The sequence below is a fragment of the Sceloporus undulatus genome, chromosome 2 (assembly GCF_019175285.1).
Source record: "Sceloporus undulatus isolate JIND9_A2432 ecotype Alabama chromosome 2, SceUnd_v1.1, whole genome shotgun sequence".
Lineage (NCBI taxonomy): Eukaryota > Metazoa > Chordata > Lepidosauria > Squamata > Phrynosomatidae > Sceloporus > Sceloporus undulatus.
Window position 1 is genome coordinate 268,810,419 of NC_056523.1, and position 17,208 is coordinate 268,827,626.

The following is a 17,208-nucleotide window of genomic DNA, read 5'->3' on the forward strand; positions in this document are numbered from 1 at the left end:
TAACTGTCATCTTTCGGCCTCTGAGGGAGAGAGAAGGCTGGCCCAGTTCCATCAGGGGCTAGCCTGAAGACGGAGTCTCCTCCCTCCCTAACTTTCATCTTTCGGCCTCTGAGGGAGAGAGAAGGCTGGCCCAGTTCCATCAGGGGCTAGCCTGAAGACGGAGTCTCCTCCCTCCCTAACTGTCATCTTTCGGCCTCTGAGGGAGAGAGAAGGCTGGCCCAGTACCATCAGGGGCTAGCCTGAAGAAGAAGAGCCCTCCCTCCGGTCCATCTGCCTTGGTCCAGGCCTCAGAGGGAGAGAAGAATGCTGGACCTGATTCCTTCCCCCCCTCACCATTCCCTTCTCCTTTTGTGTCGTGTCTTTTAGATTGTAAGCCTGAGGGCAGGGAACTGTCTGTTATCCCCTCTATTGTAAACCGCTCGGATTCCCAGTGATTGGGCGGTATATAAATAAAACCTATTATTATTATTATTATTATTATAGGACAAACATACAGAGCAGTAATTTAATAAAGTAAAATAAAAATGTTCTTTTAGGTCATCTGCAATTCAAAAGCCAGCTAGACTGAATAGAAGTTTTTGTTAAAAAACAAACAAACAAACACAAAATGACCTAAAAATTTCAATCCATTTGGTGACATTATATAACTTTCAGAATGTTAGCACTCCCATTTCTCTCTGGCACTGTTAAAATATAACCATACAAGTCCTTCTGCCCCACAGCTGCACAAAGCTGAAAGAGACTACAATCCCTTCTCACTGGGAAAACAGCTGGAATCTCTGGTGCTGCATCAAAGTGTTGAACCAAAGATATGACATCCAGTCAACACCATGCTTGGTCATCCCTGCTGGCAATTGCTCAATATTTGTTTCAGGCCAGAATAAAATTCCCTCCCACTGAAAATATTTATTGGGTAGGAGTACCAGTGGTTTGGTGTCAGTATCTTCTTGGCATAGGGTTTTCATCACTCAGGCAGATGTTTCTGGCAGCAGCTTCTTTTGAGTCTATTTTGACAGATCAAAAACCTAATCTCCCTGCTTCTCAGTTCTTGCAGCAGCCACTCTTCACTGTACTAGGGCTGCCTCAAGGAAATCCTCTTTCCCTGGAAATGACTACTGATGTGGAGTTCAGGGAGTCAGTCAAATTTATCAGTGTCTGCTGAGGGACAGGATTCTCCTCTGTGGAAATATTCATACTGGCTTTTGTAAAAGTTTTGTGCAGCACAGAGCTAGATGGATAAAGAAAAAATAAACAAGTTCTACTGTTGCTCATTTCTTCTAGTGTAACTGCACTCCATTGCTATTATAATACAACAATTTAAGGCTGTCTGCACTAATAAGTAATCCAGGTTGACATGACATTAACTGTCATGGCTCAATGCTGTGGAATTCTGGGTTCTGTGAGGCATTTGCTTTCTCTGTCAGAGTGCTCTGGTACCACAACAAACTACAATGCCTAGTATTCCACAGCACTGAGCCTTGGCAGTTAAAGTAGTATCAATTTGGATGATTTCTGCAGTGCGGATGCAGGTTAAGTGATACAAAAGATTAAAGAAATTCTGATATGAAACACTGGTCAAGTGTTAAGAAGATTTGAATGATCAAGAATTATCTTTATATTTGTCATAGATAACAGCATCTTTGTTTTTAAAAAATCCAAAGATATGAAGCAAAACATCTTTTTCTTCCATTCCTGATTGTAAGGTGGTGTCAGCAGCCATTATATAAAGAACAGGCAAAAATTTCAAACATTTAATATTGTATACATTAATTAGAAAAAAGATATGTTAAAAGCCTACCTTATTGGCTACATCTCCAAAGGTTAAATTTGTCAGAGCCATTCCAGCATATCGTCTTAATGTGACACTATAGTGATCATTTGTTAGCCCATACATTTCACAATCTACCTGAAGCAGTTCTGCAATGGCTTGCAATCCCCCTATGAAAAGTGATTGGAATGTTTGTTAGAAATAATTATTATTCTCAACCAACATAAATATTCCTCACAATGTCAGGGACAAAGCAAGCGGATAATGACAAAATCTCTCATTTCAACTGAAAATTTGTCTTAAATAATAAGGGGTATTTCAAGACAATGGTATTAAACAGCCCAGGGAAATGAAAACAAACCACCCCATTCCAAATTCAAACAAAATTCCTATCAGTGTATGTTCCCATCATCCAAGTGAGATTAAAAATAATTTTTAAAAAGCTAGGGAGGAGAACTCATGGGATACTATCGTATTGAAAGAAATATAATTCCCAGCTATGCTGGCTGAGGCGAAAGGAGCAAGGGTCCAACAGTATCTGGAGGGCTATATACTCTGTCCATGCTCTGCTTGAAATTGCAATATTTTTTCCTAAGTCTAATATTTAACTGTTACAAGTGAACAGAGCTCAAAAGAAATAAATATAAATAGTGCATCATCACTAATGTTATTTTTCCTGCATATACGCAATGATAGGAGCTCATGTGTTGGGTCAAAATGCCTACCTGAGTATATGCTCTGATATGAGCAACAATATTCTCCATAAAGGCAATATATGAGTTTGTATGGAGAAACAACCATTAGTAAAATTATATCCTGTTCTCTAGGACTCCTTTTCTTTGCACATCCAAATAAACATAGTTGAGGTATGTAAATAGGCACAAGACCACAGTGTTGTTAATTAAGCTATAATAAATATGATGTACTACTACAAAATTTAATTCATTTACCTTCCACTTTTTTCCCAAATGAGATTCAGTGTGGCTTAGCATATAAATTAAACCAGAGCAACCAAAACAATATGAAGTGTAATAGTTAAAAAAGTATTTCTTAGTACATTCAATTAAGCACTACCGTATTTTAAAACATTAAAATTTAAAACTACTAAAACATTTAAAATACACAATGCATATTAAAACATCATACCCAAATACAAATTACTCCACCCTTGTGAGCCAAGGTTCAAGGCAACAGAGAGGGAGATCAAACCTCTGAGGAAGTTCCAAAGCCAGGAGCAGCCATCAAGAAGGCTCTCTCCTTTGTCCCCACTAGCCAAGCATGTGAGGAGGGTGGGATGGAGAGAAAGCTCTCCCCTGAAGATTGTAAGACTCTGGCCATCTCATATGGGGAGATACAGGCTTTCAGATAGTGTGGACCTAAGACATATAGGGCTTTATAGGCCAAAACCAGCATTTTAAATTGATCCTAGAAATGGACTGGTAGCCAGCAAACTCTTTCAGCAAGGGAGTTACAGTATATGCTCCCTATAACTAGCACCTGTCAGCAGTCTTACTGCAGCATTTTCAACCCATTGAAGTTTCTGCATAGTTTTGAAAGTCAGTCCCACATAGATTTATAGTAATCCAACTGGGATGTAATCAAGCATGTGTTATCACACCCAGGTTCAGGGATCCAAGGGTGCACCCAAACTATGAACCTGAAATGTCAAGGGAAGCATAGCCCTGTCCAGCACAGGTTCAATTCCTAGTTCCTGATTAGCCTTCTAACTGACCAGGAGCACTTCTGTCTTGTCTGGGTTAATCTTTAATTAGTTTGTCCCCATTTAGTCCAGTACTGACAACAGACACTTATTCATCACTGAGAGATATCCACCACATTCTTTCAAAACTGTAATCAATTGTATAAAAATGGGAGAAAATCCAACACTTTACCATTCTAACTGTGGATACCATTACTACAATTTGTTGATGTGAACATATGTTCTTTTTCACTGGTCAAATGACAGAAAGGCCTTGGAAGAAAGGGCAAAGACTCTAATTCTAACTTGGCAGCTCTTGGTGGTCTCTAGCCTACTCAGACTCATAATTTCTCCAACATCAAGTGAGTAAAGCCTGACAGTGCACAGTATCAGAATATTTTACCTATGAAACATGAGTTCAAATTCTTACTTAGCCATGAAGCTCACTATGTAGCCTTAGGCAGTGGCTATCTCTCAGTCTAATGTAAATTTAAACAGATGTTAGTCAGACAAAAGATAATTGTGTATGATGCTCTAAAGCTCTTTAGGACAGGATAGGCTAAAGATAACAGGGGGATGTAAGATACACTCTCTCTCTCTCTCTCTCTCTCTCTCTCTCTGTGCGTGTGTGTCCTGTTGTCTTAGGATGTTTTCACAAGCAACATTTAGAATTTCTACATTTCCCTGATAATAAGTGCCCAACATAATATACATTAAATTAGAAAAAAAAATCTGTACTCTGAAAGGGCAGAGTTTCTAATGCAGGAGGAAAAAATGATCTCAAGTGGAGAATCCAGTTACCAAGGCTTCTTTATGCCAGCCACAACAAAAGCCAAAGTCAATCTGCAGCACCCCTTGTCTACCCATTTTCAGTTATGGAAAAATGTGTGCCAGTTCATTTGAAATAACTAGCTAGTTTCAAGCCACATTTAGACATTTGATACAGTATATTATATAACTTCCTTAACTTTAAGGTGCCACAAGATTTTGCAGCAGCAAATTAATATGGCTTTTCTGGGGTCTGAACACTTGTGGAGAGCAATGGTTGAAATAGCAACATTTCCCATGTCACATTGTACTCACTAGACCCAAAATGCTGGATAAAAATGAATTTTGTGATACTTGTAAATGTAAATGATGTATTTGTGGCACATATTTAAAAAGCATTTAGCTTCAGTACTCATGATGCTGATATAGAGAGCACCTCCTGGAACGTATGCAGAGCAGAATTAACTGGGACAGCTGCAATGAACCAACACAAATTCTGTGAATATTGTAAAGTTAGAGGAATACTTACTGTACAAATATTCAGACTTTACATCAAAATCCAGTCATTTTGCATAATGAGCATTTGTCCCTTATGAAATGAGATGAGGGCAGATCAACTTTATCTGACATATACTCTCAGAAAAGACAACATATTTAATTACAGTATATAGATGGGGAAGATAATGAAAGATTCTATAACTTTAGCTGCCAGAATTCCCTGTATGGGTAAGACAAAAAAGTGCAAGCCTTTGTATCTTACCAAGTTCATTCATTGCATGCCTATGCTCTTCATCAAATGAAAGCTTCATTAGAACACATACTGCAGGACAGATCTGATGGTCAACTGGAGCTGGCACTGTGTCACAACAAGGAAAGCAATTTCTCTTTATTTTTATCAGTTAGAAAGTTAATAACAAAGTTTAAAGATCAGACTTCAAAATTTTTAAACAAAGCAAATGCAATCTTATTATCATTTAACTGTACAGTCTCTTACAGATTTTTTTTAAATGTCTAAAGCCTGCCTGCATGAAGGGCAAAGGAATGGTTTCAATAGCATTCCCAAACTTTATACTTGATTGAGCAAAAGTGCTAGCGACCCTGTAAATGAATGAAACAGATACATGTTGCAAAGGATCACAGGAATCACTAACCATCAATAGGTTACTACTATTGCCTCTTAGAATTGGCTTGATAAATATCAGAAGAGTTATCCCTAAACAATCCGATACACACAAAGTGAATCATATGGTCAGAGCATTAATATCACACACTTCCCCAGATCAAAAGCCAATAAAAGATCTCAAATAGAATCAACAGTCAGCTCTGTAGTGCATATTGTTTAAAAGACCATTTGCAGAAGTTGTAGGAGAGGCAGTGAATCTGTTGAATCAATATCTGAGTTTATGGACTTGGGAGAGGGCTAAAAGATCAGGATAGTGTATAAACAAGATGGTTATGGTGGGCAAAGACGGAAATGGGGTGGAGGGGTTGTAATTTCTCCCACCTCTGATGAAATTATACACTCATTAAAGGTATAGGTTTGTAGTCTTAGGGATGCTATTGGATCTGGTGCTGATTTTACATATTCAGAGGAAATCAATTATACTTTTTACCCCTATGTATAGTGATCTGGAAAAGCATGCTGCATTCATCATCTACTTTTTCCGAACTTGTTTAGATTAATGCCATCTTCATAAAGCTTCTCATTGAACATGGTTTAAAAGGTATAGGTGCTCAGAGCTCAGTAGTTCGTTACATAGCAAGAACAAGGATGAGGGCTCTTTATCATCAAACCTTATCGTAACTGCACAGTATGTCTATCTACTTCTAGGATGATCGTTCTTGCTTTTAAGAAAGTGCAGCTAAACAAATCATAAGCTCTTCATTTGTAGCCCATTTAACCCATAGGAGAAGCCAAGTAGGAGTGTGCAGTGTGTGCACCAGGATAAAACATGTTTTTCTAATCTGGTCAAAGACTATTCCATTACTGGCAAAGTTACAGGAAACAACAGAACAGAACATTATAGTTACATATGTCTGTTCTTCCAAGTATTACCTTTGCCTCTATTTTTTTTTTGGGGGGGGGCCTCTAAAGTAAGGATTTTTCACAAATTTGGCTTTTGATAATTCTTATATAATCTAGTCTACACTCCTTAGATTAACATGTAGTTAGGAACTTGGTCATTCACTGTTTTTATACACTGCCACAATAAAATATCAAAATAAATCTAAAAGCATATGTTGAGAGATTCTATAAATCTAATTTGAGAAATTATTACAGAAATACCACAATTATATTAAAAGCATAAAAGTGACATTAACTAAAATAAACAGTGCAGGCTATTCTTTTTATAAATCACATCTCTCATATAGATTGTATATAATTTTTGTTCTGCACAGGATTAGAATTTAAAATATTGCATTAAACAAAATTTCACATTGGTTCTGAAACCTATTTAAAATGATAAATCATTATTTCCAACATACTTGGATTTTTGTCTTGATCCATGCCCTGATCATGTGCTTCCTGCCATTCCCAACATGTTTCACAGTAAGCTCGGATTTGTTCTAAAAGATGGAGGACACGAATTTCACGCCGGCCTCGCTTATCATCAGGCTGGGAGTGAATGATGTTATGCAGTGCTGCACTGGCTCTGGCACGGGCTTCTTTACTGCCCCGGGAGTTTCCCAACAACACAGAGTCTTTATCATTGCCATGTAGAAGTTGGATGAGGAGGGGAAGACATCCAGACTGACGCATAGCTATACAGCTGTCTTGGGAGCTAGACATGGCCAGCAAAGTTCGTGACATGTCATCTTTATCATGTGTACCCAGCATTGACAACAATGAATACACCATTTCAACCTGAAAAACAAATATTATTACAATAACATGATATTTACTAAAGTGTAAATGAATAGGTAGCTTTGGTATGTCACCAGGAACATTTTGCTGTGATTTCTAATCATTGTGAAGCATACTACTTGTGTGTAAGTCAAGAAATGTAGGTCAAAAAATTGATCCAAAAACTTGGATCGACTTATACATAGGTCAATACGGTACTTGACCCAAGCCTCTCTCCAGCCAGGTTGCCTCCACAAGGGACAGCCCAACTGGGGAGAGGCTGGGAAGGGCAACCAATAGCCCTGCAACTTCTCCCCAGCTGGGCTCCCTCTGTGGGAGAAAGCCCAGCTGAGGAGAGGCTGGGAAGGGCAACCAATTGCCCTGCAGCCTCCTGAAGTCTAACCCTCGATTTATCCACAGGTCATACCAACACCCAGAATTTGGGCCCCCAAAAGCTGACCTCAACTTACACATAAGGTTGACTTAGAATCAAGTATATACGGTAATTGTTTGTTCTTTATAAAATGAAATTAATTGAATAGCAATATAAAAAGGACTAATGGCATCCAATATTCAGAAATTAAAGAACATTATTACTTTAATGCTAGAAATTTCTGAAACATTTAGTAAAGACATCCCAAAATCTATGAATAATCTTTTCGTGCAAAAGATACTTCTAGAAACCCATATTCACTAGCTTTTGCAATGTTTTGCTCAGGCAATATTAATACTAGAATCTACTGCTTGTACAATTAAAGTATGCAAAAATCTAGTTACTAAAAATTCTTAAATTACTAAGTGAATGTGGAATCGTGGTGGTAAAATCAGTATGATCAAAGAAAGTTGGCTATGGATTATAGCAAGTGCTAACTTTTTCCATAAATGAAATAAGCCCTCAAAAACCATTGTGTAGTTTCAGGAAAAGTTCAATTATATTCTTTTCTATTAATCAAATGTGACATAATCAGAAAATTCATCTCAGCAACAAGGCCACTGCATTGACTGTCAATACCATAATGCTGAAGCAACTGCTAAAAACTATCAATATTTAGTAGATATTGTACATGGCTGAAAAACCCCCGATATACATGGTTTCAATATAAACTTTCTAGGCAACTGAAAACATCTTAGTATTAAAAAAATATTTCAAAGGCATCTTAAAGACTGTTCAGACAGATTAAATTGCTTAAACAGGAAAAACAATAATAAATAATAAATACCAAGTTACTTAATATATTTGCATGATAACTTTACTAAGAAGACTAGGAATTTATTACAGAGCAGTATGCTATGTTTCCAATGAGGTGTCACGATATTCTAATTTTATTAAGAGCTCCCAGAAGGCTGTCTATGTTAGGAGATTTCATGTAAATACAATGAGATCTCCCTAGCATAAGGTATTTTTGGAAAGGTCCTGAATGTATTATTCCTGAGTTTTGGGAACTACCTTTACTCTTTTTTGCTGAAATGTTCTTACTAATTTAAGTAAGATGTGAAAAAGATATTGATATTTAGTGTGATATTTATTGCTAGAAAGTTAACAGTACAAAACCAGATTACAATTAAAACCTCTACTTTTTAAGACTTTCTCAATAAAATAAAAGGAGTGAATATCCTGGATTAGCATATTGATTTTACGCGTTAGATCTTATAATATTTACGTTATTAACAGACTTGTTAATATTTCGGAATAAGAAATATAGTATAAGCAAAACATTAAGAGTACAAATGTTGAGGAATGTAAATTCAAGAACCAGATGACAGAGTGCTAGCACAACAATTCAATTTTATTTTACTCTTTCTTTCTTTCTTTTTGATAATTATGTTCACTTATACACAGAAATGTGTTAAGGCTTCCATGATGTAAAGATAGGATTTAAAATATTTTAAATAAAAACTGAAAAAGTAATAGCAAGTTAGGGAGCAGAATTCGTCTTGTGTTGAAGTGATCCTATTTGTAGTTATAATACTCATGTTACCACAGCCATTCTTTGATCATCAAGTTGATTCAAAATCCCTTTCCGATTGTGAAATTCTCCCAATCCTCTTTTCTTCTTTGATAACTATCAGTTGATGGATATCTTTAGATCATTAGAAGCAACTTTAATGTGCAAAATGGACTTCAATCAGAGTTTTGATTGAACAACTGAAAATTGAGTAAATAATCCTCTAACTCAAATTAACATGAACACTATTATCACTATATTTATAACTGGAGTTGGTGATAATCTGTAATCTAAAAGACAGCAGATCACAGAAGAGAATGTGCACTCCTACCACCTACTCAATGAAATCAATCTTTTATTCTGTGGTCACAGACCCAACAAAACTGATAAAACTTATAAAAACATTTTAAAACATTTTAAATTTACAAAACATACCTTAACAACCAAATTAATTTTATGGAACAGGGGAAAGAATTCACTTGCACATTCTTTGTGCAGAAAAGAGAAACTTAGCCACTAGCTCTATGAAAGACTTGTTTGTGTGCGGTAGGAAATGTTTAAATGCCAACCCAAGGTCCTGCCAGGAAAATTACTAATTACAGAACCAAGGAGTTTGGTACACTCATCCCTATAAAGGTTACATGTAATGAGAACATGCTCAATGGATTCAATTTCTTTTTCATTACAGGGGCATAGTCTATTCTCATATGCCTCACCATGGTAGCACCCATCTAAAACTGCAGACGGTAGGCAATTAAATCTGGCTCTTGAAAAAACTTGCCGATATTTTGGAATAGTCAGATTTCCCAAATATCTAGCACTTTTGGGGAACTCAAAATTCACACCAAAATGCAAAGGTGAGCAGGTTTACTGGCATTTGTTACGGAATTCTGAAGTTCTATGTCCTTAATCTGGTTTTCTAAAATAAAACTAAATGCCTTGAGCTCACAGGCATAAAGAAACTCCACTGATAGACCAAGGGGCTGTAGAAACAGTCCCAAAGGGGCAGCCTCCACCTGCCCCTTCTTCAGCCAGATTGGGTCTGTGGCAACCACACAACACAGTCCCAATCTTGCCTTTCTTTTTTGCACCCTGGAAAAGGTGCGATAGCTGTGGCTATACAGTGCTCCTTTGGCAGTGTGGCGTGTAGATGCAGCGCCAGAGGAGCACTGTGACATCACAGCGCCCCGGGGGCAGAGCCAGGGCATGCGTCATGGAGACACTACGGCCCAACTCTGCCCCCCAGCCGACCTTTCAGGCTGGTGTGTAAAGGCCCCTAATAACTGCAGTTTAGTAGAAAAGATTTTAAACCGAGAACTAGTATAAACATCTTTCTGTAGAAGGTGTATATAACCTGCAGAAGTATTTGAATATACCACTTTGGTTCAATATCTGAAAGCATATAGCTAGCCATGCCTTTCAATGATGCAATGCCTACCTCAAGTCTTAAGGCTGCTGAGGAAGCACATCTTGGCATCCCAAGAATAGATCTTTAAAAATTTGAGAGTTGACTCCTTGAATCCAAATTGGGATTCCATACAGCAGTTGAGGAAAGATCTTGGACTTAAAAAACCTGGTTGGCAGCAGGTATGAATTAATCCTCCTTACTGAAGAAAAGGCGAGAAATGGCCTTGATGGTATTCTGAGCTGTCTATATAGCAGACTGTCTATGAGCAGACCAGAGAAGATTATGGTGGAACGTAATGCCCAGATATTTAAACTGTTTGACTTGGTCAATACATTGACCATTGATTTTCCACTTGTTTAATGATGCATGCCCAGCAAAGATCATAATTTTAGTTTCGTTAAAAATTTATAGTCAACTGTTTGGTCTTGCAATAAGGCATTAGGCGTTTAAGGCCTACCTTTGATAGTGACATTAGGACAGTATCATCCGCACACAGTAATAAAGGGCATTTGGTCTCAGTCAGTTTGGGTGGATGGAAATCTAAAGCTAAACAACACTCAATGAGGTCATTTAAATATAAGTTGAATAGCGAAGGGGCTAATATACAACTCTGCCACACCCCCTTGGTGGCAGATATTGATCATGTCAAATTCCCTTCTATTCCACATCTTATGTATAGTGTGGTACTCTGGTAGAGGTATTTGACAAGACAGAGGAGTCTTTCATCTATATTGGTACGGAGTAACTTCAGCGAAAGTTCATCTCTTGGTATTGTGTCAAAGGCGGATTTTAAATCTATGAAGGTGATATAAAGGCTTTCCCATGGCCTTGTATTTTTCTGCTAAATGTCTTAAAACGCTACAGTGATCTACTGTTGATCTGTCCATTCTGAAACCTGCCTGTTCATTTCCCAAAACATTTTCATCCTCTATCCAGGAGGCTAGTTTTTGATTTAAATAACTAGCATACAGATGCCCACAACCAAGAGTAAACTAATGGGCTTATAATTTGATGGCTCCTCTGGATCTCCTTTCTTAAAAATTGGTATAACAGTGGCCTCCAGCCAGGCATGAGGGAATTTACCTGAGTTGTTAATATGGGAAAACAAATTTGCTAGAGGGTAGGGGGGGCACCAATCTATGTTTGCATTCAACATTTCTGGGAGGATGGAGTCTATTCCCAGTGCCTTACCTGATTTAAGACAACTTATCAGGGACTTTATTTCAGTCTGTGAAACTGAATCCCATAAAGGAATATTGTTTAAGTCTGTGGTAGAAGAATAAACCACTGCGCACTCTGTGACATCCGCAAACAGAGCGGAAAAATGCTGTTCCCAAATGTCTGCTAGAATATTGCAACAGATCACATTCGAAGATAAGCCCAGAGCATTAGTAACTAATGCCCCAAAAAGTTTAGAATTTTTATTTAGTGAAGCTTCAATCAGCACATTCCAACCTTTCTGAAGTGCTTGTCTCTTTCTAGAAGCTATCAAGGATTTATATATCTTTTTAATTTTTTAATACTCCTGTGGTAAGGCATTTAGATTCTCCCTTCTGTAGTGATTATATACACTGGTACCCCGGGATACGAACGCGCCGCGATACGAAATTTCCGGGTTACGAAAAAAAATAAATTAATTAATTATTTCCGGGTTACGAAGGTTTACCCGGGTTGCGAAAAAACGCTGGCGCTTTTTAAAATGGAGCCGCGGCTTTTCCCCATTAGCGCCTATGGGGATTCGGCTAACGAAAGACTTCCGGGTTACGAAAATGGCGGCGGAACGAATTAATTTCGTAACCCGGGGGACGAGTGTACCTTTCTCAGTTGCTTCTTATCTATACGGCAATCCCTATCAAACCATTTAAGACCACTTGTCTGCAACAAAGCTCTTGAAGGGACCACCTACACATGATAACTACCCTAACTCTATATACAGTGGGTTCTCACCATCCGCGGATTTGAGCATCCACGGAAGGCAAGCCCCATTGTTACCAATGGTGCTGTGTGCACGTGGCCATGTGCACGTTGCACTGTCATTGGGGTCAATGGGACTTGAGGTCCTGCCTTTTTCTTTTATTAACCGGGGTGTGTGTGTGTGTGTCTGGAACAGCTGCCTTACAGATATGAAAGGCCGACTGTATCAAATTCCAGAATGCACATCAGCTGTTATTTCACATAACACCAGAACTCAAAGTCAAGTGTAGATTAATGTACACCAGTGAACAATACACAGCTGGGATTCATTTCTGGAATTTAGCTGCTGCTTTAAGAAACTTCATGCTCCTTCACTCTAGTTATTTCAGCCAAAACTGCAATTTAATATTTTTGAAAATGTTAATTTCTTGCATTGTAACTTTTTAAAAATTAAACCTAAATATGGATTAAAATACTTTCCATCTCAATCTTTTTCTGTTTTTCTTTGTGGGATTATCTTTCATTAGTAGTTTCTGTATGGCTTTCCAGACTTGCAATCTTTCTTTCTAGTTGGCTTTGTCTACTACTTTGTCCATGTTCAACTGTTTCAACTCTCTGTCCTTCTTCTTGCTTCAAAATCTATGAAGGAACCTGGTGGCACAGTGTTTAAATGCCAGTACTGCAGCCACTCTCAAGGTTGTGATTTTGATACCTGCCAAGGGCTCCAGGATTGACTCAGCCTGGCATTCCTCCGAGGTTGCTAAAATGAATACCCAGCTTGTTGGGGGCAATTATCTTACTTTTTACTTACTAAGCTTAGAGACTGCTTAGTTTAGTATGAAGCGGTATAGAAATGTAGCTGCTATTGCTATAACTGTATATTGAGTGTTTAAAATTCTATTCATCCATTTGTTCCCTATTTAAAAATAAAATATTTTAAATGAATTGGTTCCTTCTGAAGTGTTTATAATGTGCAATAATATTTCTGTCAGTAAGCCCTTGATATCCTCTGGGTTTGGTTCCAGGATACCCTGTGGATACCAAAATCTGTAAATGCTCAAGTTCCATTAATTACAATGGCACAGTATAACAAATAAATAAATAAAAATAAAACTTTAATTTATATCCCGCTTTTTGTTTCCACAATCAAAGCAGTGTACAACCTTTAAAAAAAATACAATATCTACAATCCCCCCCCTTAAAAAAGGATTAAACAATTCCATCCATTAAAATTACAGATGATAAAAATCTAAAAACAATACTACAATAATAAAATTATGGTGGGCAGAGTCTTCACTTGTATATGACTGTGGGGAGAGCATTACATGGCTGGGATCTCTTCCGGGAAGACCTGCCGGAAGAGATCCGCCTTGACAGCTTTCTTGAAGCTCTCTAGGTTGGCAATTTGACAGATCTCGTCTGGCAGGCCATTCCATAAAGTGGGAACGATTGCGGAAAAAGTCCTCTGGGAGATCGCCGTCAATCTGGTCTTTGTGGACTGCAACAAATTCTTCCCAGAGGATCTGAGGGTATGGGGTGGATTGTACAGAAGGAGGTGATCTCTTAAGTAGGTTGGGCCCAAGCCATGGAGGGCTTTAAAGGTAATGACCAACACCTTGTACTATGCCCGGAAACGAATAGGCAGCCAGTGGAATGATTTCAACATAGGTGTAATATAGTCACTTCTAGTTGTTCCTGTAATCAATCTGGCTGCCATATTCTGCACCAGTTGAAGTTTCCGGACTAGGCACAAGGGTAGCCACATGTAGAATGCATTGCAAAAATCAAGTCTTGAGGTTACCAGCGCATGTACCACCGTTTCAAGGTTGCCCCATTCCAGGAAAGGGCACAGCTGACGTATCAGCCAGAGCTGATAACAGGCACTCTTGACCGTTGCATTCACCTGATTTCTCATCTGAAGCGACGAGTCAAGAAGCACCCCTAAGCTGCGAACACAGTCCTTTGAGGGGAGCGTGAACCCCTCTAGGACTGGAGGTTGCGGCCAGATACCTGGTTTGGGGGCCCCTACCGTAAGTACTTCTGTTTCGTCTGGAGCTTGTTTTCCCTCATCCAGTCCATTACTGCTGCAAGACATTGATTGAGAGGAGAAATGCCATCTGTCGTCATTGCTGATGACCGAGACATGGAGAAGTATATTTGGGTGTTATCAGCATACTGATAACACCCTGCTCCATGTCTACGGATGATTTCTCCCAGCAGCTTCATATAGATGTTGAATAACATCGGGGACAGGATGGCACCCTAATGGTGTCCCTAAGATAAAATGGTAAAATCCTGGTTTGCTTTTTGAAATTTATATATATATTTAAAATTATCAACCTGTGGATAGTTGAATCTGTGCATATGGAGGGATGACTTTAATTTATCTAATAAAGACATCATGCATACTTGGCAAACTCAAACTAGAGACATTAGAGACAAGAAACAAAGAACCTGATTTACGCAACACCACAGACAGCACTGTGGATCAGTCCCTCTGTTTGGCTCTTAACCCCTGATGGATGTAACACTTTCTGTCCAAGAAATTGTAGTTTCATCAGTTGACCCAAAACAGACTGAAATAGAAACTCGGGAGGTTTTTGCAGAACATTATAGAGCCTTGGGAACATAACTGGCAAATAAAATTGGAAGTATAACTAATGAAGTAGAGAAACAAGATAAGCACATGCAATGTAATAATTTTACAATTAGAGGACTTAAGTAACTTCAATGAATTCCCTCTGTGCCTGTTTTGAGATTGAACTGGATTGGAATATAAGCAGAAAAGTATGACAGGAAGTACATTTAGAATTCATAGTAGGCTATGAATAAAGTAGATTATGTTGGAAAGACAGCTTTTGATGTTTGAGGAAAACTTCCCTCAGAAAATGTAATAAATACAGTATTGGATGCTTTCAGAGCAATAGAAAAAACCTGAAGAATGAAAATTGTATTATATTAGTTGATTTGTTATTAATTATATTAAAGAAAGACATGCCTTCATGTTTTTTAGCATAATGACTGATTAAAGAAAACAAATCTCTCACAACATGAGTTTTTCATTTAAACTGTTAGTTACTATTACGAAATGACTACAGTCAGTCCTTCTTATACACGGATTTTTTATACACGGATTCAAGCATACACGGTTTGAAAATGTTCAAAAAAGGTATAAATTTCAAATATCAAACCTTGATTTTCCATTTTTTATTTTTGCTATGCCATTATATTTAATGGGACTTGAGCATACACGGATTTTGTTATACACGGGGGATCTTGGAACCATACCCCAGCGTATAACAAGGGTCCACTGTATAATAAAAAGAACAGAGAAGAATCTAGAAAGTTTAGACTCAGAAGAAGGAGAAACCACATGAGTAAAAGATCCCAAGAGCCCCCCAAAAAACTTAATTGGGTGCTTTCGAGATGCATATGAACGATAAAGACTCAAACCAGATTCATCCTGAATTATTTCCACCATCTGAATAACCCCTCAATTGAGGCTGTCGTACTTCAGACTCATCATGAGAAGGCGGAACTCACTAGAAATGACAACAATGCTAGGAAAGGAGAGTAGTAAGAGACGTAGAAGGCACGTTGGATGAATAGCCTCAATCAAGGAAATTATGGCCCTGAGCCTTCAGGACCTGAGCAGAGATATTGAGGATAGAGAGGCTTGGAAGTGTCTCTTTCATTGGTGTTGCCATGAATCAAAGTTGACTCAAAGACAGTTGACCACAACAACAACAAGATTAGTACTATGACACACCAAATAATACATTGATTTTTTTATTTTTTGTTTTGATATGGTTTTTGCCATTTAAAATGGCTAATAAAATAAAATTCAATTTATCACTGTAAGCTATTAAAGAAAAGATTTTTAAAAATCTATTCATTCATCTGTTAAGTAAAAGTTTAAAAAATATGGATTTATCATACCGAGATAGATTCCAAGAAGCAGCTTATGTATTTCAGTTTACGAACAACACTGCCTTTTCAGGTGGTGTAAGAATTGAAAGAGGGAGGGTGATTTCTTTTTTAATTAAAAGTTAAATAAAATGAGCAAGAAATCCTTAAAACTTGATTTGGTTTCTTAGCAGAAACATGTAAGAGTTGCTCAGCAATGTCTTCCCAATTACAGTACAACTTTTGAAAAAGTACTGCAATTTTAATTAATTTAAATAATTATTTTAAATTATTTTATTTATTTTAATATCATTTAATTTTAGTATTTATATTATTTTATGTATTAATTTAAATTATCAGTATTTAAATCATTATTTGATAGCTAAATGAATGTATGTATAGATAAATTGTATGAATGTGCATATACATGTATACTGTAAATGAAATAATATTTTCAAAATCCTCCATATTTATTTCTTAAAAATCATGGGCCTACATCCAATGTAATGCAAGTGTAATGAAAATCTCCACTAATAAAGCTGCACTGAATAATACTGTTGTGCAACCACCTATCCCAGGGGTAGGCAACCTTTTTGAGCCGGGGGTCGGGTTGCTGTCCCTCAGACAACTGGGGGGGCCCGAAGCCAAATAAATAAATAAATAAATAAATAAATAAATAAATAAATATTTTAAAACAAAATTAAATAAATAAATAAACCGGGACAAATGTGGGACAAACATTTCAAATGGAGGACACTTTTTTAAAAAATGGAGGACACACTAAAAAAATTGCTGATTTTTAAAAAAATGTTAATATAAATGCATGTTTCGGAGGCTTCTATAGACAATTGCCCCCCTTGCCCGCCGCTTGCCTCCCTTGGCTGCCGCTTGCCCCCCTTGCCCGCCTCCTCCTGATAGGCCAAATGCCCCACGCCCTCATGCGAGAGGCCAAAG

The 17,208-nt window shown here is 37.7% G+C and overlaps 1 protein-coding gene across 4 annotated transcripts in view; it reads right to left on the reverse strand.

Annotated features, from left to right (window-relative positions):
- APC (APC regulator of WNT signaling pathway) overlaps positions 1 to 17,208 on the reverse strand; it is a 126,049-nt gene that overhangs the window by 21,282 nt on the left and 87,559 nt on the right. For all 4 annotated transcript variants that reach the window (XM_042449102.1, XM_042449100.1, XM_042449101.1 and 1 more), the window contains 3 exons: positions 6,723 to 7,101; positions 4,996 to 5,091; positions 1,799 to 1,938 (listed from right to left, as the gene is read on the reverse strand). In XM_042449102.1, coding sequence (XP_042305036.1) covers positions 1,799 to 1,938; positions 4,996 to 5,091; positions 6,723 to 7,101 — 615 coding nt within the window. The remainder of the gene's footprint in view (positions 1 to 1,798; positions 1,939 to 4,995; positions 5,092 to 6,722; positions 7,102 to 17,208) is intronic.